Below are 25,586 nucleotides of genomic sequence, written 5' to 3'. Positions count from 1 at the left end.
ATTATAATCAGAAAAAGTTTACTCTGAGGCAATTAAGAGTAAATCCTAAATATTTTGACTGTCCTAATATTTTCTAATCTAGGATTTTTGAAATTCATTGAAGGTATTTTCCATATATGATTACATTTCAAAGCTTTTATTTTTAATTCGTGATACTTTAACTTCTCACGTAAGTGGTTTCCTCCCAAACAGAAGTTCTTTGGTGGTTACTCAATGCTACAACGTGTGACATTTGTGCTGTGAGAGGATGACAACTCATGTTACAAGTGGAATTTCTTCATTTTTTCAGTTCCACTTCAGTTCCACAGTATCTGCTTTGCTCTGAAGACTAAGGATTTCACGTGATTATGCTTTTCATCTAGACTAGGAGGTCTATATATCAAAACCATTAGTTCAGTGGGAAACTCCCAAAAGTAACTGTATTTTTCTAATAACTCTGAAAGCTAGACAATAGGTAGACACAGTAAGCTCACATCCCCAGAAACCCATCCCACAACTGTGTGACTGATTTCTATCCTAATTAAAGAACTATCAGTTTCACAAAACTGATCATACTATCCTTGCACTCAAAGCTATACTTTTTTATACTACACTTCTCTGAAGCTTTTTTGGGTTGTGGTTTTGGGTTTTTTTAATGTTGCTTCCTCATTGATTTTCCTTACTTTCCTGCACTTTTTAGTTAGTTCTTAGGGTGTATCCATTATAAGACAGACCTTTTAAAACAAAAGATAGCATTCACTCTTTCACACCCACATTCATGTAGACACACACAGAAGGGCCTGGGCAACCTCTGCTATAGACTAAGCCTTGTTAAGATACACCATCTGTTATGAGATGGGCAAAATACCTCATAAGACGGGATGTGAAGATGAGAAAGTAAGTGAAAAAAAAGGCAACAAAGAAACAAAAATAATTTCCTCTGCCTTTAGTCATGAAAAACTTTTGCACTGCTTCAGGGAAGCAAGGAAGTTCTTTTTCCACACTGGTAAATACTGCTGCACATGTGTCAAATTAATCCCAGATAATGGTCTCTATTGCCAGAGCTCCAAAGTCCTGGTGTATGAAGAAAGGACTGCTGAGAAAGCACATGCAATTACACCTCCTGAATTCAGAGCTTGCTCTACATCTGGGTCAGCATCCCTGCAACAGTCAGAAATTGTTTAAAAGCAAAAACAACCTTTGTGTTGCATTTACTATGGAAATTCTCTTGAAGTACTTCTAATTTGCTTCTGATAGTTAGGCAAATGTAACTGTCAACCTCTACTCCCACCCCTCTGTGCTTGTGACAGAATGACTTTCTAATTTTGTAAAAAATAAAGTGCCGCCAAAATGTAAGCAAAAGTGCTGTTTATTTTTCTCTGACCAGGCCAGATCACCACCACTGCTATAGTTTATTTATCCCTATACATGTTAAGTAAAAATCAGTATTTTTCCTAAAGCTGCATTTTAGTTTTCAAAACAGTTAGATAACAACACTAAATAAAAAGCTGATCAAATAAAAACTGGCTTTTTTTTTTCATGTCTGCCCATATAGCACTGAAAACTCAAACTCTTAGTTCTCTTTCCCATAGTACAAATTTGTCCTCATATATTTTGTTCTGTCAGTACTTCTGTCATCAGCATATTATGATGTTATCATGACTTTACTGATAGCAAGTCCACAGGCATCATTTTCATAGGCTTAAAGGAAATAAAAGAGATGGAAGACGATAAGACTGACAAATAATAGACTTTTATAATACATTTTGCCTTTGCACCAAAGAGATTATTCTAAGGATACAAATGTTGTGTTTTGGGACAGAAGTTTTGTGTTCTTTGTAGCAATTAAGGTCACCAAGTGTACAAGGGCAATAGACCAGCAGGTGTGAAATCCAGCATGACAATGTGAAGCTTCATCCCTGAGCCAGAAGTGAGAGCACAGGTCACTAGCACAGAAACTCCCATGGACATACTTGTGGTTGTAGGTCTTGTATGGACATTTCTGGACTAGGGACTACACCACCACCATCACCGCTCGGGTGAAAGCTGCACACAGGCACTGCATAACGTGACTGCTGTCCTTCCATCAGCCCAGATAAGACTGGCTATAATCGTAGGGCTTAGCCGGCAAGTGCAACCCTCTTTCCAATTCACACACGATCATCTCACAGTCAAGACCGAACAAATTCTCGGTACAGACATACATGTCTTGAACGTACACACACACTTCCTGTGCTCGGTACCCACACTAACAGAGCCCAGAAACCGGCAGTATAGCAGATCTTCCCCTTGGCAGCGGGACATGCCGCCCCGATGCCGGAGCATCGGCTGCCGCCCGTCCTGTGCGGCGTCACCCCGTCGCACCCGCGCCCCTCTCTGTGCTGCGCGGCCCGGCGGGCCCGGGGCTGACACGGGCTCTGCCCGGCACACGGACAGCGGGACCCCTCCCCGGCTCCTACGCTGGGGCGCGGCGGGCCGGGCAAGCGGCAGCCCCGCTCCGCGGCAAACGCCGTCCAGCGGCGCGGCCCTTTCGGTGGAGCAGCCCGCGCTGGCACCGCGGGGCACACGGGCCGCCCGCTCGCACAGGTGCCCCCGCCGCCCCCGGCCCGGCCCGGCCCGGCCCCCGCCCGCGCCCGCCCCGCGCAACCTGCCCTGCCCGGCGCGGCCAATGGGGCGAGAGGGCGGGGAGCGGCGGCGGAGCGGCCCGGGCCGCCCCCGCCCTCCGCGGCGAAACTCGGCGGGAGCGCCGCGGGGGCTGAGACGGTGCCTGCGCCCCGCACAGCCCGCACCGCTCCGCTCCGTACAGCGCAGCGCAGCGCACCGCCGGCCGGCGGCGGGGGATGAGCGGCGGTCACCGCGCTCCGGCACCTTCTCACGCCGCCCCGAGGGCACCTGGAGCCGCCGCCTCAGCGCCGCGCTGAGCCCTCCCCGGCGTCGGTGCGAGCGAGAGGCGGTGAGGCGGCTCCGCTCGGCTCGGCTCGGGCCGCCCCGATCCCCCTCCGGGCTGGGCGCGGAGCGCTGCGGCAGGAAGAGGCAGCCCCGGCTCCCTCGGCTGCGGTCGGTGGTTGACGGACGGCACCCCGGTTCGGCCTCATTTTAAGACCTTTTTTTTTCTTTCTTTCTTTACCTGAAACACACTACTTTTTTCTTTTTTTTTTTCTTTTTTTTAATAACTTCTCGCGCATTTGAATTTTTACTTTCCCACTATACAATCCTCTCCCCTCCCTTTCTCGGCTTTTCCTTTTCGGACCCGATCTTGCCGTCTCTCAGCTCGCCAGCTGCAGCGTGGGTATCATGTCATTCGACCCCACCATCATGCCACCTGCGAACGGCTCCGCCAACGGGACCGCCAGCGGGGCCGAAGGCGGGAAGCCCCCCACTATCCCCACTGTCATGTTCATCTTCGGCGTGGTGGGCAACCTCATAGCCATCGTGGTGCTCTGCAAGTCCAGGAAGGAGCAGAAGGAGACCACTTTCTACACGCTGGTCTGCGGACTGGCGGTCACAGATCTCTTGGGGACCTGCCTGGTGAGTCCGGTCACAATTGCCACTTACCTGCAGAACCGATGGCCAGGAGGAGCTGCACTGTGTGAGTACAGCTCCTTTATCCTCCTCTTCTTTGGTCTCTCTGGCCTCAGCATTATCTGTGCCATGTCTATAGAGAGGTACCTGGCCATCAACCATGCCTATTTCTACAACCATTACGTAGACAAGAAGCTGGCAGGGCTCACACTCTTTGCCATCTACGCTTCCAACGTGCTGTTCTGCGCCCTGCCCAGCATGGGGCTCGGCAGATCTACTTTGCAGTACCCTTACACTTGGTGTTTCATAGACTGGCGAACAAACGTGTCCACCCATGCAGCATATTCCTACATGTATGCGGGCTTCAGCTCCTTCCTGATCCTGGTGACTGTGATCTGCAACATCCTGGTGTGCGTGGCCCTCATTCGCATGCACCGCCAGTTCATGCGACGCACGTCCTTGGGGACAGACACCACCTCCAGCCGTTTATCTGACTTTCGCAGACGCCGGAGCTTCCGTCGGATGGCTGGAGCAGAAATCCAGATGGTTATTCTGCTCATTGCCACTTCCCTGGTCGTGGTCATCTGCTCCATTCCTCTGGTGGTGAGTAACATCATGCAACTCTTCTTCTGTTCCATCACCCTTACTGCAGAATATTTTCTTCTCCTAGTCTGTGTTAATCCAACAGGAATCTGTTTGACAAGGTGCTTATTTGTGGCACCTATAGTTGGTGTCACAAATTGTTACAATAACTCAAATGGCTGCTAGCATACATGCGTGGTATGAGAAAGTTGAGTAGATTTACATCTACACAAAAAGAAACCTGCTTATCCCAAGACCTGGAGTCCTTTACCTTTTACTTGATTAAAATAGAATGCCAAAAATCTCAATAATTGTTTCACTGTTTAACTGGAATCCACATAGTAAAATCCTGAGTGCTAATGGCACTTTAAAGTTCACCTGCAAAATTAATTTGTGATAAGTGAGGCTTGGGGCTGGCCTGCATTTCTGGCTCCTCAGTGTGTTTTTAAAATATGCATGCTGTTGCTCTAGGGTGCAAGAGTCCCTGATGTGCAAAAGGAGGACAGCGTTGTGTTCACTTGGCACTAGCAACATACAGAGCTTTTCACAACCAAAACCTAAGCTAAACTTCCACTCCTCAGGCATTTGTGCACCATCTCTGGGGTAGATCCCACACAGGCATCCTTTCAGGAGTTCCCTGCACAGTGGGAGGAGTGAACTCAGTGGAACCACCTGTCGGTGTATTGCTCAGTGAAATGAGTGTTGGAGGAATCTCGCCCCCATAAGCCTTGAGATCACGCTGAAATGTCAGACAACATTACAACTAACTGTTTGCTCATTTTCTGAAAAGGCTGGTACAATTAGTGTTATTAAATTAAACACGCAGGATCCACTTTTTTCTATTTCTCCATCTTATCTTCAGGAAGGACAAAAAAGCCCAAATCCACCAGCTAAAGGCAGAGTTCTTACTTGCCAATAGCCATAATAAAGCTTCTAAAAAATCCTGTCCTACTCTGGCTCAGAGACATTAAACAAATAGTTGGCTTGCCTTATTTGCTGTCCTACAAAACACAGTGTGAGGACTAAAGCAGTGGCTCTCAGACAGAAGGTGTTTTTAGAAGGACTTTTTTAAGGAGGTTTCTTGTCAGTAGGGTGATTCCTCTATCATAGAGAGGGCGTGCCATGTATGTCAAATAGAGCTGGCCAGCTGGAGATGCAAAAAACTGTATATCAGTGTAAGGAAGTTGGAGAAGGGCATGTGAACAGGACTCAGGTGTCAGCGAGTCTGTCCCCCTGCTCAGAGGAGCTGTAATGACAAGGGTTGGTCAGAGCTGCCACATTACTGACAAACAGGAGCTAGTGAAGTGTGCTGTGCTGCAGCACCAGGGTCCCAGCCATTACCAAAGGCCATCTCCTCTCCTTCCGCGTTGTCACTTGGTGTGGTGGCAAGACGTGACCAAGCATGGTGCAGTGTGTTCATTGCCTGACATCCAAAGGAGGTTGAGAGATGCTGCCTGAGCTGCACACAGGGTGTCCCCGGGAGGAGCACATGCCTTAGACAGAGGAACTGTGCCAGCCTGCCCTGCAGTCCAGCTCCAGCAGGGCTAAGCTGACTTGCTGCACCTGGATGTATCGGGTGGCTGAAACCCTGACAGTACTGCAGAGAAACCGTACTTAATTTGATTAATCTAGCATCAAAACAGCTACTTCACGAGAGAACAGTATTGCATTTTGAAAAGAGGTGCTTGGTAAATGCAGAGAATGAGTTCTCTGAATTAAATACATTGTCATGATGTGGTGGACTTAAGCAGCTTCAGAAAACAAGCCAAGCCTTATCCTGTAGCAAAGCAGCTAGAGGAGTGCTGAGAGAAATACAAAATGAAATAGTTTATATCCATTTGCACCTAGGCAGTCTTTTAAATAATACTTAAGAAAAAAAGAGGAGGGGGGGCAGGAATCAAGAGGGAGGGTTTACCAGAAAGTGAACTGGGTTGTTGAGAGTTAAAATTAATGAACCTGGGTAGGGCAAAAGGTTTATTATTTAAACAGTAGCTAGCGAAAAACTTGCATATAGCAGAAGTATGTGAAGGTGCAGGTGATAAAGTTGTCTAGCTCTCCCAGATCTTGATTTCACTTCATACAGAGGCAGAGTGTTACCTTGGGAATGTTCACGTAAGTTAGCTTTTACCTGGTAAAAGCACTATGTATTTTCTCTATCTAAAATGACGTAAGAAACTCTCATTTCATTTAGATGGATGACTAAAAATAAAAGGAAGCTTTTTCTAAAAAAACAAACCCAAATGACCACATATATACACATCATCACAGTGTCCAGTGTGGTTAAATTTCCTCATTGTTAAGTAGCTTTTTTAAGTCTTTTGCCTCCCTCTGTGGGAATAAGCCACAGCCACTTGTGCTGCTTTGTGCCATGGTGAACTGCCAGGTAGGCTGCTGTGTTAAGCCCTCTGGATGCACGGACACTGAAGTCAAGAATGGGGAAACTCAGAGAAGTGACACCTTTATAGTATAAATCCCTAGAAAGAGCCACTAGGCAAGGTAGGTAGATTACTAATATAGACTAATAGACTAATATATACTAATAGACTTGCATTTTCATGACTCGGAGGAGTTTTAAGGAGTCCTCAGGTCAGCCTGGCAGTCATCAAGAACCATAAAAGTGATGCCAGCATGATTCAGATACACAAAGCAGGCTCAGAGGGTGCTTTGGGAGTTAAGTTTTTCTTTTGATGAGCTGACTTTGCACTGATGATTTCAGCTCAATAAACCATTAAGTAAGTCAAAGAAAAGCAACTTCTGAAAGAGACACATAAACCTTTAACATTTTAGAACAAACACTTTCTAAGATAGTAAGATAGGGGATGGGGTCAATCTGACAGGAGTCACTTATTATGGTTTGATAGAAAAAAATTCAAGACCTGAAGTATTAAACAGCCCTGAAATAACTGAGTCAGAGATAACAGCAGGTTTTAATAATGAGATGCTTCAGCATACGATTTACACATAGGGTAGTTTAGAGTTTTAGTGATTATTCATAAAATCTGCAAAAGTTTAAAGTAACAAGTGTTGTAACAAAATTATAGGGGGTTATGCAAAATTCTGAATGAACTTGAGAGAAGGCTGAACAAATATATCAAGGAAAAAAAGATGAATGAAAAATAGATTTGTGAAGGAAACTTTATATAAACTGGTGTGTTCTCAGTGTGCAGAAGGGGATGTGAAAGACGTGAATCTGACAATAGTTTAAAAATTAAGTAAGAAAAGCACGTAACTTACATGCTGACTCGTGACTTGACTCCACACAGCTTATGTCATCTCTTAAAATATTTTGAGCTTTTTAGAAGTTAGAATTGCATAGTGTAAAATGTAGGGAATAAGTTATGAGAGATTTTTGTCAAGAAGAGAGCAGAAAGTTTTATCTGGCCTTTCTAAAAACACCAGGCTGTTTAAAGAGTAAATAGGCACACACTACTCAAAGTCTGGAATTCACTCCAACAGTCTGTCAAATACTCTTAAAATTTTTAAATGTGTGATCTTCTTCTCATTCTGACTACTGAACATTGTTGTTGAATTATGGTGATATGAAAAATAAAACATAATGTTTCAGGGTGTACATCTTGTTGATTGCATTAAATGATTAGGATTTTCTAACTTGATGTTTAATTGATCTAATTGGCTTGGCTTGGCTGGTTTCAACTTTCGAGTATCAGGGACTGTCCGTGACCAACTGCAAGGTGTCAGGCATGATTTTTTGGCAGCAGAGTAGTCACCAAGCAGACAGTAAGATCTTGAAGGACAAAGGTTATTGGCTTGTGGAGCTGCAAAACTTGTTCCTGCTTACTACCATATGTTTTTTTAATTTATCATATCAGCATGTGGGGAGATTTTGAGGGCAGGTGGAAGCTGTGGAGACAATTACAAGTGTGACTATAACTATAAAAGTCACTTTATAATGCTTCATAGGATTAGAAATCATGACTTGCATCTGTAAGTTAGTAAAAGGAAAGTTTAGTTAGTAAAAGGAAAAGCGCAAACAGCACAAGGACTCTGATCCTACAAGTGCCTGTCTGGAGCATAAACTTGACATACCTTCGAGCTGTGTAGTTCTGAATTGCAAATAAACTGCTATTACTCTTAAGATATATTGTCTGAATTCTACAGCTGCAAACTCAATATACAAACGCTATTTTTTAGAGATCTGAATTGTTCTAGTTTGCTTCCTTTTTTAATTAGGATTTCAAATTGCACAAATCCAAGCATCAGATTAGATAATTTATTTAGCAGCGCATTCCACTTACTTGGCACTTGCTTAGAAGATGACAGGCAACATCTTTTATTGTGTTGCCTCCTGCAGCAGAGGACTTGTAGCCAAAAGAGGGTACATCTCTTGCTATAATTTTAAGTGATCCTTCACTAAATGTTGTTTCACCAGTAAGTAAAGAAGGATAAGACATTCCTACAGAGATAAATTTTTACTCTATTGTGATTAATCTAAGACAACAATAGGTCTTAACTGATAAATTCATATGACATTCTGGGGAATCCATTTTCTATGGAACTCTTCTGGGAAATAGAAGCAGTTTTGTACAATCAGAGTTTTCACTGACTAGGTCCACTCTGTGAATTGTTAACCTCCACATGCTGTGTAGCTGTCAAAAGGAAAGACAGCAAGCAGACATAGCATAAAAAAGCTGTCCTGTACCATTAGCAATAATCCTTTTCAGCCATCCTTTTCAGCCACAGAGTGAACATTGGGAGACATTTTTGTCTTTCCATAAAGTCTGCCAGGTAGCAGAAAGAGGTGGAATAGGCACCTCAATTTCACGTGCTGCTTATCAAAAGAACAATCCGACTATTAAATCACTGACGTGTAACTATAGCTCTGAGTTAAAAAAAAAAAAAAAATGTAAGCTAGGTCTCCAAGTTGAATTGAACTGTATTTCTTCAGCTGTCTTCAAAGTGTGCCTTCTGGTTTTTGTGTGGTCTGGGTGGATTTGTTATACGCATTAGGCATATACCCACATATACATTATACATCTTTGCACATTATACATATACACATATTGTACCTATGGACACATACGTTATACATATCTACACTTTATACACATACACATACATATTGCACATATACACATTATACATATCTACACTTTATACGCATAAAAACATACATATTAAACATATGTACACACACACTTCATACATATATTCACATATTATACATATACACAAATATTATACAAAGATCCACACCCACCGCAGGGCAGCCATGCCATCTAGCGGTGTTGCTTGGGAGCAACAACTTATTTGTGAATAATTTATTTAATAGTCCTTTATTCACAGCAGACATAGGGAAAGCTGCTTACAGAACAAACAGTCAAAGTCATAAATAACATAATAAAATTAAGATTGTATAAATAAAATTATAATCAAATTAGTTATAAATAAAATTAATAATGAAAAATAAAATTATATCTGTGAAATAGATATAAACTATGAAATAGTTTAAAATAAAGCCAAATACTAAAAGGAGGAGGAAAGTTTCTTAGCAAAATTTTTTTTCAAAAGCCATAAAAATAAGTTAATCATGCATAGGAATACCCTTTGAAGTAACTGAAGGGCATGTTTGGCCTAACAGATCAATAAGATCAAGAAATTATTAGTCAGAAAGACATCTGCAGTGTTATAAATCATTAGAAAAGTAACTGCGGATAAAACTGGCATTACTATATTGCTTTATAAATTCAAGATTTTCTCTTATCTCTGGTTCATTAGGTTACCCATAAACCTAGGGAAAAGTACTGAGAAAGGAAATACACTCAATCATCAGTTTGACAGTCTGAGAGAGACTGTAGGCACAGGGCTTCCACAGAGGGACTCTGCGTTATTCTAAACATACCATTGGTGGCTTTGGAGAATATCCCATCTCTGAATACTGACAAGGCCGAATGCTACCACATTGCCCTCCTGCAAGAAAATTACTCAAGAACTGAGCCATTTTCCACCAGAACTTGGGTGGCTTCACATGGAGGACTTGTAAAAAAATTACTTGTGAGAGCTATCCTAATTTGGCTCATTTATTTAAATTCTTGCTTGCCTCCATGACTGTAACCTCATTGCTAGGCAGGCCTTTATTCATTTCAGGAGCCAAGGATAAGATTCTAAAAACCTTGTAATTTTGCTACTAGATTTTTACTGTATCAGATAAATATATAATTAAGGGATCTATTTTGACTAACCTGAAGAAGCCTGAAGAAAAATTGATCTTCCATTATTAACTTTTCAGTAGCTTTCCTAAGCCTTTCTCTAACTGGACACTGCTTAGGTCTTGCTAAAATGGAGAAGAGCTATTTGAGACTAGTCTACACAATAAATTCCTGTGATGCCATTGTGGACTGTACCTTACAGCAGCATTTAGAAAAGTGACTTCTTAACAAGGAGAGAGACAGCTGAAGAAGAAACTAACAGAGTAAGCTGAAGAATACATTTCTATGTAGAAAACAGGGCCCTTCAGTTTTAAAATTTGTGCATGATAAACTAGAATCGCTAATTAAATAGTCACTTCACACATCAACTTCAACTTAAACTCTTAAACTCTTGACCATTTCATCAGTATTTTTGTAAGTAAAACCAAAATTCTGGCTGTATAGGAGAAAAGAGTACTCTAGTCCAGTGCTGAAATAATCTCATTATCTTGGCCAGTTAAAAATCTCCTACCTGGGTGACTTGTCTTTTTGGGGTTTTTTTCCTCCTTTTCTTTATTTTACGTTTCTGTTTTTCTAAACCATGCTGCAGCAAGCAAACACTTGTGGTTATATAAACAGTTCCAGTAAGGACAGGTGCCAGGAAAATACATTTCTAAACTTGGGAATCGACAACTCAGGACTTGCCTACAGAGTCTGGTGTACTTGGATTATCACTTGTGTTTCAGTTCATTTCTAAATGATTATTGTTAGAGGAACTGGTCAGGTGTCCCCAGTCACTTACCCCTTTGCAGGTTGCATGAGACTTGAGGTATATCAAGGAAGCAGGATACAGGTCTATGTCTTTGTTCCTGGGAAATTTTAAAGATACCAGCCAGAATTTGGAGGTTCAGGGATTAAATATGAGATGAAGGAGAGAGAAAAAGCCAGTCTTCTTCTACATGTAATGACCATGTTACAATTTTCATCTGGTTTTATTTTGCCATTTCCATAGATGAATTAATGGCTGCCAATCTGAGATGCCTAAGTTTGCCAGCCTGCTCTTCTGTTGTAGGTTACACCTGCAAATCTAGATCTCTGCTTTGACGTGTAAGCTTTTCTATCCTGATGCAATTATGTAATTGTGTCTTCCTTTCTCCCCTCCTCCTTGGGGTAGGTCCGTGTCTTTGTGAACCAGCTGTACCAGCCAGAATCAGTGGAAGATGTCAGGCAAAACCCTGACCTGCAGGCTATCCGCATTGCCTCGGTGAACCCCATTTTGGACCCGTGGATCTACATCCTCCTCCGCAAGACTGTGCTCAGCAAAGCCATCAAGAAGATCAAATGCCTCTTCTGCCGCATCGGAGGGGCTCGGAGGCAGCACTCAGGGGGCAACTTCAACTGCGTGGACGGGCGCAGGACCTCGTCCGCCGTGTCCAGCCAGTCGCCCTCCTTCATCTCGCGCGAGCTGAGGGAGATCAGCAGCACCTCGCAGACGCTGCTGTACCCCCCGGAGCTGAGTGAGAGCAGCGCCGGCGGCCGCGCGCTGCTCCCGGGCCCCAGTGCCAGCTCGGCGCAGTCCGACACCACGTCCGTAAGGACGCTGCGCAGCTCCGACACCTCGGACTCCTCACAGGGACACGACTCTGAGAGCGTCTTCCTGGTGAGCGAAGCCAGCTCTGGTGGCGGGGCCAGCTCTGCACCCAAGAGTGGCCCTCTCCAGGTCACCTTCCCCACAGAGACATTGAATTTGTCAGAAAAGTGCATATAGATAGCCATGAAAGGCATCTACCCTGGGGATACTTCCTGGTACATTGGAAAAACTGGTGCAATAGATAGGTGTTCTGCCTATTGGTGGGAAGAGGGGTTCAGCTGTGCTTCAAAGGGCTATTTTTGTCTTGCTGTGTGATGGGTACATTTCCTTTAGACTACTGAGGACTGTGTGGAACAGACATTGCACTTGGGCCCTGCATCGGAAATGGTACAAAGCAGGTCTGATGGGACTGGAAACATGAACTGCCTTGTCTTGTTCCAGAGCTACTGTGCCTCTGGAAATAGAAAGACCCCATCACTTGCTTTTTTTTCTTTTTTTCTTTCCCTTTCCATGTCTGGTAGAATTGTTCTTGCTCCTTCCCCGTGGCTGCTCAGCTGTCAAGAGTTTGAGCTTCTCGTACTAGAGCTGAATATGAGGCAGCTGCTAGTAACTGGACACAGCTACTTTGAGAGCTGCCTGCAGTAGGATTTTAAAGTGTCTCACTAAAGCATGAAAATGTGAATTTTTATCATTGTATATATATCAGGATTGAAGATATTTAAAAGTGTATTCTTCTCTATGAGAAGGTTTGTTATGAATACAAGGTATATAGAAATGATTGCCAGCCTTTTCTCCCCTCAGTATTTCCTGCTGATAAGGAATTCTTAGCTTAGATTTGTTGTTCATGCTAGATTCACAGCTGATGAGATAATTCTTGAGCTGAGAATACATAAGCACTTTCTGAGTGAAATGGGAATATATGCCTTCCTAAGACAGAAAAAGAAAACACATCCTTCCAGTTAAGAATATTAGTTTTCAGTATATGTATATACTAAAAAAAAATCTGATTTTATTTATGTTCTGAGAATGTTTTTCTGTGTAACACCCGCGCGCCTCTCTGAGTACTTTGGCCCACAGTCTGCACACTTAGGCACACACTTAACATTGCCCATCAGAGTGGTCCCTCTGCTGCCAGGGAGACTCCTTACATGTAAAGTTAAGGACATATAGAAGTGCTTTCAATATCAGGGCCTGAAACTTTCAACTCCTGGTTAATAGTCTTAATATTCACTTTAGTTAAAGCATCACTGATGTAATAAAGGTATTTTTTCATAACATTTATCATTTTACTTTAATTAGTAAATAGAATTTTATGACTGTGTAATCTGATACTCCATCAAATAAGTGTATGAAACCATGGAAGCAGAATCTTCATTTAAAATATAGATTATATAGACTTATATCGCAGTCTTAAACACCTTGAAAAGCATTTGTTGCTAGAGTTTTGATGACAAACACATCGCCAAAACCAGCTGTTAACCACTGACAAAAAGGAGTTTTGTGTTTTATGTTTTAAGGGTTAGATCTTGTTCCAGAAATACTGTGTATCAAAATAATTCTGTACAGATATTTGGGGGATGTTTTGTCAAATACAAAGCATGTTATGTTGCTTAAAGTGTTTTAGATGTGAATGCTACATTGTAATGAAAATCTTGAGCCTTATGTTGATATGTTTAAGCAGTTGTACCGACCAAAGCAACTTTGGGGATCACAATTAAATGGAAATGTTCTGCTTGATCTCAGATGTCTACATGAGTCTGCCATTCAGTGCCAACTCCTTGCCTTAACAAGCCTCCCATCTTGGAATGCTTTGACTCAGCTACTGCCAAAACATACTTTGTCCTGCAAGTTTCCAAAACACCACAGCACGATCACCATCAGCAAGAAGCAGCTGTCTTCAAAACTATCCCCAAGAGCACTGACATAGAGCCACAAAAATTCTTTTTTTGAACAAAGACATTTCCCTTTGACAGGGGAGGGGTTGAGCTTGTTTGCCTTCATACATATAGAAACTGAAGTTAAATCTCTACACAAATATTTGCAGCAGCAGCAGCCACTTTACACCAGTTAAGCTGGAGAACAGTATTGCCCAAGCTCCTACTGCAGCTACAGATTTGATACAGATCTTCAGATAAAAGATCTGCCTGAATTCCTTGCAATTAAACCACCTCACTATGGTCTGTTGCTTACTAGTGACCAACAAATAGAACAGACTCACCATACTTCCTAAAGCAGGAAATAGCACCTGGCAGAGCAGGAAGGTGGGACTGCCACTGGTGCAGATAACACCACATGTACCAATATGGGGCCACACCTTTGCAGCCGGCCCACAGCAGCACACCAGTATTATTGGTACTTTATGCAATGACAGAGTTTAATATCTACAGTGTGTAAGTATTTAAATAAGCAAGGGCTTGCTATTTTTAAAATTATTTCATTAATATGCCTTTATTACTCCTTGTCATTACTGATGAGAACTACACATGGTCTGAAAGAATTTTAAGCAAGAATAGACCATCTTAAGTAGCTTCCCTTAGCAAACGGGATAGGCCTGAGGTCCTCCTGCCCCCAGGGTTCACAATGTATCAGTAGTGGACAAGACTCATTATCAACATGAACTCCCTCAGAAGTGAACTCGGTGATTCCCAAACAGCCCACTAAATCTTCTGAACACTGGAATTGCCTGCCACAGCCCCATGGAGTGCACAAAGGCAAAATCAGAGCACTTCTGTTGCCCAGTTGCAAACACAGATGAGTGTTCAGGAGCAGTTGGGCAGAAGGACTGGGCAAGTGTTCCTTTTTTTTGGCTGACAGTAGTGACATCTCATTCACCTGCCCCACAGCCCCACTCAGGTTTAGCACCTTCCTCCAATGCTGACCACAGACACATTACTGGATACATTCCTCAGCCTCCCTGAGCTTAACAAGTCTAAAATAAGGCTACAAATTTGAAGAGTCTAATTTGCCACATGGAGGTTAAAAGGTTATTTTCTTGCTAGGTATTAGGATTAGTTTCCATATATACAAAAGTGTTTCCTTTCTCACACATCAATATTTCCCGTATGTTCCCAAACCCCAGAGGTCCATATCCCCTCAGAACGGAATTTCACATCACCATTCACGTTCCCCAGTCCTCTGTGTTCACAGAAAATGTACTGATTCAACAACTTCTCTAGCAAACTTGTATCTCTCAAACTCTGTCCACCCTGCTAGTCCTGTGACTGGCAGTCCCCCTCCCTCACTTCCAGCAGTGTCCTGCCCAGACATCCCAGATCACCGCTTTGCTGAACCCTTCACAGAGACACTGCTATACCTCCAGCCCTGCAACCACACCCCAAACCCTTTACAGGGACACTGCTAGACCTCCAACCCTGCAACCACACCCCAAACCCTTTACAGGGACACTGCTAGACCTCCAACCCTGCAACCACACCCCAAACCCTTTACAGGGACACTGCTAGACCTCCAACCCTGCAACCACACCCCAAACCCTTTACAGGGACACTGCTAAACCTCCAACCCTGCAACCACACCCCAAACCCCAGCCCTAACTCAATTTAAGCCCCTGTCCTGTGGCAGGGCTTGGAGGATCCACCCACTGCAGGCAGGATGAGAGCCAGTATCTGTACCAGACAGTGGTTTCTGTGAAGATCTGTAGATTAGTTTGAATCTCTGATCCATGGTAAGTTAGCCTTATGAACGGTTAAGGGTGTAGGATGTCCTGTCAGAGGGCTTGGGCTGTTTTAAATCAGGCTCACACATTCCTGCTGTCGGGAACACCCGTGCTGCCTGACCTGAACTGGCGCAACAGGCCCAATGCCAACACACTAACAGGATCAGTGTAATCTGCTGTTTTTTCAAATGGCACAGCCAACATTCTAAGTCAGGAAGCTTTTGAGGTTTTATTTTTGCTGCCAGACACAACAGCAAACCTGGTCCACTTAAGGCAGATTTAATATTAGAGCTACCAAATACCACCAGGCCTTTGCACTCCAGGCCCTCCTCCAGGCCTGCCAGCTTTACAGACCTAGAAACTCAGTGAATCTCCTGCTTTGTGAAACCAAAGGCAGCTCGATCCCCACATCTAATCACTCCCTTTGATCGTTTATCCTTTACAATCCTTACAGCTCCTAGCCTTGTGGCTCTTAGGAAATCAGCCCTGAAAGCAGTCACCCATGCCCATCAGCCCCTCCTGCTCCAGAACCAGCCCTTCTGGAGACAGGATAGTCCAGGGACTCCAGCACATCTGGGAACACCATGTTAACATGACAGTGACTGACAGTAAACACACAGCTCCTGCAGTCTGCCAACAAACCAAGCCCACATGCTTCTGCTTTCCTGTGCCCCAGTCCTAACTACAGTCATTAGAGTTTTATAGCTATTCTGTGAACTCAAAAAATTAAAGATAGCATCTCAATGCTAGTATTTTACCTCCTTTCCCTTGGTTTTAGGATTGAGAGGGAACTTACCTTGTGTGGGCAAGCAAGTTTCCAGTGCTACCTCTCTGATCTTGATCTCTAAACCCAGAGTAAACTGCTTGATTTGGTTTTTATCCCTCTCCGTGACTACTTTTAAAATCCACTTTCTTATGGTATTATCAAGTAGGAGTCACTGTTGTGTTACCTGATCCCTTTTCCTTTTTTACCCTCTAGTATTGTCAGAAAGATTTATTTCTCTCTCAGTACATTAAAGGTTTTTAAAGATATTTATCTCTGAAAGTGGAAGTCACATGCCTGCCTTCAGCATTTTAGGTTATGCCAGTCAGTCACCTTGAGCTTCCTCTGTAGTCAAGGGAAATAATTAGGCACCTTGGGAGGCTGATTCAACTCATTCTGATACTTATCTAACACAAGGCATATGAGTGGCCCCATGAGGCTGTGTATTTCTTTCCACTGTATACAAAGGGACTCAAAGGGAAAAATATATCTGAATGTTTAACTGTAGTTTTTAAAATCAAATAAAATTATCGATCTAACCCAGTATTGTTCTTGAGCATTTTAGTATGTGATTCATATGGAAGGCAAACACATGAAAGCTGCTGCAGTCACTGCCACTAATGATGACAGACAATAAATATATATATTTTTTTAATATAATATAATGTCAAAGGAGTGTATTTCACTAATATCCTGTTTTGGATAACATCTCCTTTTGCTCCATCTCATGTGGATATCCCTGAAGGGTTTAAAAGCTCTGTGCATCACTTTTTGTTAAATATTTTTCCCCGAGATGTCTTCTTTTCTTTTTTACCAGAACAAATTAACATGTTCACCAGAGACAAAAGCCAATTATTAAATGAGGAACATTCAAGAATGGGAAATAACACTTATTTTTGTTATAACCCAAAGAATAAACAGACATCACTAAGCCTCAGAAGTCAGGATTTTATTCAAACCGCAAACCGATCCAGAAAATTACATACATGCAAAACATGGCATGCTGTAAAAGAACAGTGTTGAAATCATCAATATTTGAACTTCTCCCCAGTTTGAAAAGAGTGTCCCAGGAACTTAACTGCTCTACAAAACACTACAGTTCTGACAATACCTAGAATTCATCACCTAATCTAATCAGAAGGAAAATACATTTAGTATGAGATGGAAACCACCACCCCTCGAGCCCCGCGCAACCTGACAGTGCAGATGTACACCCCTCCAGCAGTCTGGCTCTGCAGTGCTGAAGTCAATAGGAACTTTGTGAATCACTTCAGTGGAAACAGATTCTGTGATAACACAGGCCTCTGAGAGAAGGGCAGCAGTCCTTCCTGTATGAGTAAAGACAGAACACTGACGCAAGTACAAAGCGCAAAGAAAGAAAAGATGAGGTGGATACAGCCAAGCTCCTTCAAAATGAAAATGTACCCTAGAGCATCTCACACATCTCCTTTTCCAGCCAGAGAAGATCTCGTCTTTGAAGAAATCTGTCCAAATCCTTCTCATGCTAACTCTTTCTACGGCTGACTAGATTGTATTAAGTTGATAGAAGAAAGATTAAGAAATCCTTAAACTCTAATAATTTAAAATATCAAACCATATCTTAATCAAGTGCCTATCCAGTAAGCATTTAAAATCATTCTGAACTTAATGAAGAAATAAAAATGAAGCATGATGATGTTTTACATTTCTTAATATACTTATGCCACTGTAGTTCTAATTATTTTGAAGATTTTGTGTGAATGCACTCAGAAGATTTTGTGTGAATGTGTGCTCATGCAAGCACAGACCTAAAAATTCACAAATACAAACAACATTTCAGGGGACTCTTGCAAACATTAATGAAAACTTACATATTCTCTTAAATAAAGATACTCTGATACCAGATAAACAGAAAATATGATTTGAGATAGTTTTTCTGCAATGCATTTTCCACTGCAAAAACACTATACTCATCAAGCAACATTCTTTTCTTTTAAAATGCGTTATTTTGAAATTAGAAATCAGACTTGAAAAGTGCAAAGATGACTGATTTCAAAAGTTTCACTTGTCTACAAAAGTATCTATTATCATACAAAATTTTATCAAAATCAAGTAAAAAATTACATGTTCCCAAACTGAATTCTTCAGGAATTCTTCAGCTGACCATTTTTTCCAGTACTGTTAGCATGTGATCATCTCTACCACATCTCCAAGACAATGAAATGAGAACAGTCTCAGCACAGAGCACATCAAAGAAACAGCCTGATTTCATTTCTTTGAACTTCCTGTGTGAGGAACAAATTGCCACCTTCCCCTGAAAAAAAATCAACGTTAAAAACATTTCCTAGGGTATGCCTCATTACCCACCACTGCACCCAAAATCCAAAAGGGATAAAAAGGAAGACTCCAGCAGCACTGTCCTGCAAAACTCATTCTTTCCCCTAAGAGCATACTTTTAATGGTAGGTCATAAGAATCAGGAAAAGCAAATTGACTCCCTTTATCAGACTGGCCTCACTAGGAAAGAAAAGCCCCAAATACAGTACAATTCAGCCATATTTCCTACTCCCACCATTTTACTTTTGGTGATTTCTGTAGCACAGCACACAAGATAAGGAAAGGCCAGTTTCAGTCACAAACAGTGTTCTTTCTTCTGGTGAAACATTTAGTTGTAACTAAGCATTCAGTTTTGGTTGGTAAAGCATTTCCTTTCATCTAATCAGAAGTGTTTAACCCACTCACTGAGGAAAGCAACATAAAGGTTTCTACAAAATAATAAACCATCCCTGCTTCATAGGAAACTTTCTCATATAACAAGTAATCTTAATGAAAACAAAGACTGTCAATAATAGAAAACAGTTCACACTTTTACTGGAAGAAAATAATGTTAATTAATAGTGATTAAAATAATTTTTAAACGTCCCTTTTTCTTTTTGCGCTGGTTTTGGCTGGGATAGAGTTAATTTTCTTCAGAGTTGCAAGTAGGGGGCTAGGTTTGATTTTGTGCTGGCAAATATTGGTAACACACATTGTTTTTATTACTGCTGAGCAGGGCTTGCTCAGGGTCAAGACCTTTTTCTGCTTTGCATCCCCCCCCCCATCAGTGAGAAGACTGGGGGTGCACAAGAAGCTGGGAAGAGGCAAGCCAGAACAGCTGACCCCAGCTGACAACAGGGATATTCAATCTCACAGCACAACACACAGCACTGGGGAAAGAAGGAGGTAGATGAAGGGAGGACATTCCAAGGGTCTTCCCAAGTCACACGTGATGTAGCCTTGCTTTCCTGGGGATACCTGAATGCCTGCCTGCCCATAGGAACTAGTGGGTGAATCCCTTGTTTTGCTTTGCTTGCATGCACAGCTTTTACTTTTCCTATTAGGCTGTCTCCATCTCAGCCCACAAGTTCTTTCACTTTTACTCTTCCAATTCTCCCCCCCCATTCCACCAGGAGGCAGTCAGCTGAGTGGGGCTGAGTTGCCAGCTGGGGATAAACCACAGCACTTTTACAGTTTAAATAAAACTTTCCTAATTACTGGGAAAATGTACGCATTAACTTGTAAAATTATGAAATACACAAAGATGAAGCAGCTGTTAGAATGCAGTTAAGCATTTCAACATTACATTTGTTCGTAAGAATTTAGAATTTTTAGAATCAACTCTTGGCTTTCTTTTTGACAAATACAGATGGAACAACAACTCAGGTCATTGCTTTTTTAATTAAGGAAAGAAAAATAGCTTCAGTTCTTTAACTTTTATAGGCTATCCTACCATTTAATAAAAAAAGAACAAACACAAAGCAAGCTAAATACAATAAATAACAGCAGTTCTTAAAAATTATAGGTATGACAACTCATGAGGCTGCCCTACCGAGCCCTGATGAAAAGAGTTTCATCAGGAGTTGCAGGACAATTGTCCTGCTCAGTAACAGTCTCTACTGTACCTGAAGCAGACACAATCACCATCGTTTTAGCTGCTGAAAGAGCTTTCTCCTTCTCTGCAATGGCAGCACAGACTGCCACAATTTCATCACTTTCAAAGTCATAGTCTGGTATTGACTCTTGTACAAGCTCTTTTGCCAGGGCTTGCACTGACTCAGTCTTTGTGGCCTTCTGCTGTTCCTGTAGTTTTCTTGCCCAGGAAAGGTCTTCTTTCCATACTTCAGGGTTCATTGGAAAGATGTGTAAGGATACCTGGAAGCTTCGGATTGCCTATAAGCAGAACAGGGAAGAAACAAAGATGGGACATTTTAAAGCCTTCCTTTTTCATAAAAATTGACAACAACAAAAAGATGACATATATCATTTGAGCAAAGCCAAAAGCTGTTTTACTCCTGTCTTTTTTTGGAGGAATCCTCCCTCATCTTGGTTCAATAGCAGCCTGACCCCCAAACAATTGTGTCTGAAATGACAAAAATGCATGAATAAACTAGGAACCTGGCAACGAGGGCACAAATAGAGAGTTCATATATGAAAAATAATGCTGTTATTAAAAAGGTAAAAGGAAAAACAATTTTTTGGATGGTTTCCTATTCCACTTTTCTCTCATCATCAGATGTACATAAGGCAAAAGCAACAGATATGGTTTAAAGAAATACAGAAAAGGGATGACTGGAATTTGAAGTATCACTGGTATTGCTGCCTTTAAATTAGATTGCAGTTGTTTCACATACAGACCTAACAATACACTAATACTAGCCACATGGTAAAGAGTTTCTGTAATAGGCATGTGGTTATAAAAACACATAAATAAATGCATAGAAGGAGCCAAATGAACTCCAAACTTCGAGAGCTGCTCTAAGAAAGAACTTCTATAATCTATAATCTTCTATAGATTATATAGATTATAATCTTATAAACAACATAATACAAGTAGAAGTAAGCCTCACTAACTTAGTGAGGCTTCTCCTTTCTTTCAGTTCAGCTGGGAAAATATTCACAAATACAAATCCTCAACAGAGAAGCTGTGAAATTAAAAACAAAGAAATGTGACCATCTAAAATAAGAGGTTGCTACAATACTAGAAAAAAGCTACACCAAGAATTACAACTGTATTGTCTTTTAGTTATCTTAACAGTGGTCAAGGCTGAACCTGCCTCCTCAAACTTAGGTACATGTACACAAAAGATGAGTGTATTTCACATTTATGACTGTACAGTCAGTTATGAAAATGTGTTGCCTTAGAGACAAAACTCTTTTATGACGTGTACAGAAGTCTTCCTGTAAGATGGGAAAACTGTGATGATATGGATTCGGATGGTATTTGGGAAGAGTTCTGGTAACTTGAATATTAAAACTTTAAAGACATATGGTAAATCACGGTTTACTTATTCTGTTGTAGCTTATAAACACTTAAAACATGCCAAATAATTTGGAAAATCACAACGTTTCTTCTGCACTGACAGAAACTGATGGCTCATCCTTCTGATGGCACAGATGAATATATGGACTCCATACGATGGGAACTCAGAAGAAAGAGACACAAAATCAGATTTAAGATGCTATCAGTATTACTGCTGTTGTAAGAGGCAGCCCTTCAATTCCAGATAGAAAAAAAAAGCTTGATTATTGGTCCACAGCCAGCTCTGAAGTGCAGGAGCATGCTGAACTTTAAAGAGAAGAACTGGAGTTTAGTTCTTGTAAAACAGTGTCATTTTATTCAACTTGGCTAGCTTTTAATTTTCAGGGACACATGAAAAACAAGTAAACACTAAATGTTCATTTTTGTATTTCTGTTGAAAACAAAATATAAACAAACACCATCTGCTTTTAAGCTTTCCATGAAAGAGGTCTCCTAATTAAAACCTGTCTATATAGTTATGTTCATGCACAATAAATAACATTTGGTAAGCGTCAAAGCTGCTTTGATGATTCATACAATACAGCATAAAAAGATCATCTTAGTAAATCTATTAGAAAAGAGTTTTTGTGCTTGACATTTTTACAAAGAAATAACAAAATATTAAAGTAAATTTTAAGTGATGCAAAAGATCAGAGGGATTATTTTAAAGCAGCGATGTAAAACTGAAAAATACACACTTGTCATCCATTTGAAATTTCATGTTGCCATTGGAATAGTGCCCAAAGCCACTAATTTCTATTATGACAAAAGAAAGAACAGTGGTACTTTTAATTCTTCCCCTAATGGAGATGTAAATCTCCTTCTCAAATTTCCTGTTGCATTGTAGGAAAACACAGTGATACTACAAAAAATCGATATTTCTAGCCTCATTTTAAAGAGGAGCTGTGATTTTAGAGACCCTGCATATAAGGACTATAGGATTTTTTTATCAGTACAGTCATGTATATGCTTTTGCTTCTGTAAGGAAGTGCAATGGAAAACCTTCTGCAATGCATTCTTCCTTGTGGAATTACCGTATTTGAAAAATCTGTACTTTTGAAGTATCTTACATTTTGTCTCACTAAATAGTATTCTGTAGCAAACAATCTTCCATTTGTCCCATGAGTCGAGTCTCCTCTGCTGGTTTGCACAGCCTTCAAGTGTGAAGGGCAATTCTGATCAGACTGTACTTTTTTTAAACACATGGACTTAGTAATCATCAGTATACATGAACCTCCAGATAAGCCAGAATTTTAAGAGGTTGTATCTGCCACCAAAGTATGTGGCAGACCTTTATTTTACACTAGGCAGACACTTTCTGACCTGTTTCAAAGGATGTCTATTGGTGAAGTGAGTAATCTTTTTCTGTGTTAAATGAGCTTTAATAAGGAAAATTTGTTGTGTGTTTGTACAGCACTCAGCACAGTCCTTGGGGGTGCTCATGAATGAAAATCTGGATATGCCCCAGCCATGGCACTCACAGCCCAGAGAGCCAAACGTGTCCTGGGCTGCATCCAGAGCCCCGTGGGCAGCAGGGCAGGGAGGGGATTCTGCCCCTCTGCTCTGCTCTGCTGAGACCCACCTGGAGCACTGCATCCAGCCCTGGGCTCCCAGCACAGGAGGGACAGGGACCTGCTGGAGCCAGCCCAGAGGAGGCAACAAAGAGAATCAGGGGGCTGGAGCACAACTCTTGCGAGGACACTTTGGGAGCATTTGGGCTGCTGAGCCTGGAGAAAGAAGGGTCCAGTGACACCTTACGGCAGCATCCCAGTACCTGTAAGGACCCACAAAACACCTGGAGAAGGATTTTTACAAGGACATGCAGTGATAGAACAGGGGACAATGACTTTAAACTGAAAAAGGGAAGATTCAGGCTAGATGTAAGGAAGATACTGTTTACAGTGATTTACTGAAACGCTGTAACAGGTTGCCCAGAGAGATGGTTAATGCCCCATCCCTGGAAATGCAAGGCCAGGCTGGATAGGGCTCTGAGCAACCTGGTCTAGCTAAAGATATCTTGGCTGATTGCAGGGGGTTGGACTAGAGGACTTTTACAGGTCCCTTCCAAACAAAAGCTTTCTGTGATTCTATAGCAATACATTACTGGAATTTGAGTCTTATTTTTGTACTACTCACCATGAGCATAAATAACTAATTTTTACAGAAGCATTTATCACAGTAACGTAGAAAATAGGGAAATAAGACATTTTAGTTAAAGACTCCTCATGACATTTCTCTTCTTCAAACAAGAAAAAAAGTCCCATCCTTTCAGGTATTTTCACTCTAGTTTAATAGTTTCTATGGTATAATCTGAATGGCAGATTTTTTTTTTTTTTTTTTTTTTTTTACTTTAAACTCTCATCTTGAACTTTTCTGTGTAATTTTCTGTTCAGATTATTTCTGCTTTTCAATAAAGAAATTCTCTCTGAAAATTTCATCAAAAGTAATTCTGGTGTCTTACAAAATGAGGTGAACACAGTATTTTGCACTGCTTACATTTCCAAAACCATTTTATTCAACGTTTCTGGAACTCTCATGTTCTGGAGAAAGTACTTGAAATATAGTAATTTTCCAGATGTGAAAGACTGTTTTTGCCTTATGCTTATTGGGATTTGGTAAAATTCCAAATGCATAAGAATCTTTGTTTCCATCTGGTAGATGTGTGTGAGATATCCTCACTTCCACACCTTCCTCCTTCTCTTTTTGAAGAAGTTTGCGTCCTCCTTATCCCCCTCTTGTACTTTCTTTTGCTCTGGTGATAGATTTCACAGGTGTCACTTTGCACAAGTCATTTCCTCACAGCCCTCTTCCCTCACATTTACCACCCTTCTGCCCTCACACCTTGGTGCACACCCCTGCAAGGGTGCTGATGCTCTGCTGAAGTCACTGCCTCAGGCTGCCTCTACCACACAGACCTCTTATACTGTGCTCTACCACACGCAAGGATATGATCCAGGAGGACCAAGGAAAAAACAACCACAAAAATCAAACCCATCCTAGAAAGTGGCATAGCCTAAGAAAATAAAGTTTATGTGTTACCAGTATTTTCACCTGGCAAATCAGGAAAATCCAGGAACACATTCACTTCTTTATTACCAAATTATACTGCCGAATTTATTACAGGAATTTTAAAACAATGGTCAAATAAACTTTGTTCAACATCCCTGTTTGTCTTATCCCGTACATCTGATTTAGCTAAAACGTCCAATTACAAGGTCTCAATGTTGAGAAATGTTTTTCTCTAAAGTCCTGAGCATCTGACAAAGGTAGGAGCCAGCTAAATCAGCCACAATCACTTACAGAAATAGAGTACCCATGGCAGAAGTGGAGCTGAAAAGGGCATTTAAACTTTTGGAGGCTTGTATGCCCTTCAGCTTTCCTGACGGAAAACAAAAATCACATTTGACTAGAAGATCTTTTTGTGCTTTAACAATCACTATCACAAAATATATTTACAATTTCCAACAGTGGTTAAAAAAGGAAAAGGGTTTCTCTGTAGTAGATGGAGAGGGCAGGATTAACACAAGACCTTCCTGGGGAAGCTTATATTACTGGCTATTACCTCAATAACTCAGTAGGACTGTTTAAAGCTGTTGAAAAGAATTTAACAGAACCCCACTTTAAATGAAAAAGCATGGTACTTTCTCTCCTAACTTATTAACTTCCTAAATACTTTGACTTTTCAGTGGAAGGCCAACCACCAATTTCCTTTTTATTACCAAAATAGTCTATGTTTCTAAATGCTAACATTTGTAAAATGTTGACAAATTATCTCAAATTCATATTAGTTATGTTAATTAGCCGCATTCCAATAAAACACTGACATTTCTCTCTTTGGGAGTATAAAACTCCCATCGTTATCTAAAAGACCAAAAACTATTTCTTTCAAGAGAGATGAAAGGAAAGGGCTGATCTGAGGATTCATATTGTCAAGGCATGATTCTTTTGATAAAATGTTGTTGTGTCACACTTAGAGACTGCTAAAGAACTAACTACTTAGGAGGAATACAGGAA

General features: G+C 41.3%; 2 protein-coding genes across 2 annotated transcripts in view; one reads left to right on the top strand and one right to left on the bottom strand.

Moving 5' to 3' along the window:
• Positions 1-2,718: 2,718 nt before the first annotated feature.
• Positions 2,719-13,564, top strand: PTGER4 (prostaglandin E receptor 4). Its single transcript, XM_054652137.2, has 2 exons — positions 2,719-4,104; positions 11,404-13,564. The coding sequence occupies exons 1-2, from the start codon at positions 3,274-3,276 to the stop codon at positions 11,995-11,997; spliced, it is 1,425 nt and encodes a 474-aa protein (XP_054508112.2). The 5' UTR covers positions 2,719-3,273; the 3' UTR covers positions 11,998-13,564.
• A 3,626-nt stretch (positions 13,565-17,190) lies between these two features.
• TTC33 (tetratricopeptide repeat domain 33) overlaps positions 17,191-25,586 on the bottom strand; it is a 43,638-nt gene continuing 35,242 nt past the window's right edge. The window contains exon 5 of the mRNA XM_054652654.2: positions 17,191-20,443. Coding sequence (XP_054508629.1) covers positions 20,099-20,443 — 345 coding nt within the window. The 3' untranslated portion in view covers positions 17,191-20,098. The remainder of the gene's footprint in view (positions 20,444-25,586) is intronic.

Source organism: Agelaius phoeniceus, chromosome Z, assembly GCF_051311805.1.
Source record: "Agelaius phoeniceus isolate bAgePho1 chromosome Z, bAgePho1.hap1, whole genome shotgun sequence".
NCBI classification, from domain to species: domain Eukaryota; kingdom Metazoa; phylum Chordata; class Aves; order Passeriformes; family Icteridae; genus Agelaius; species Agelaius phoeniceus.
The sequence above is the reverse complement of the archived record's forward strand: the minus strand, read 5'-3'. Positions and strand labels throughout refer to the sequence as shown.

What these genes read in the sequence shown, in the direction of transcription:
- PTGER4 (XM_054652137.2), top strand. Translation starts at nt 3,274, where the DNA reads ATGTCATTCGACCCCACCATCATGCCACCTGCGAACGGCTCCGCCAAC. An exon ending in TCTGCTCCATTCCTCTGGTG is followed by an intron (nt 4,105 to 11,403) that starts GTGAGTAACATC and finishes TCCTTGGGGTAG; the next exon opens with GTCCGTGTCTTTGTGAACCA.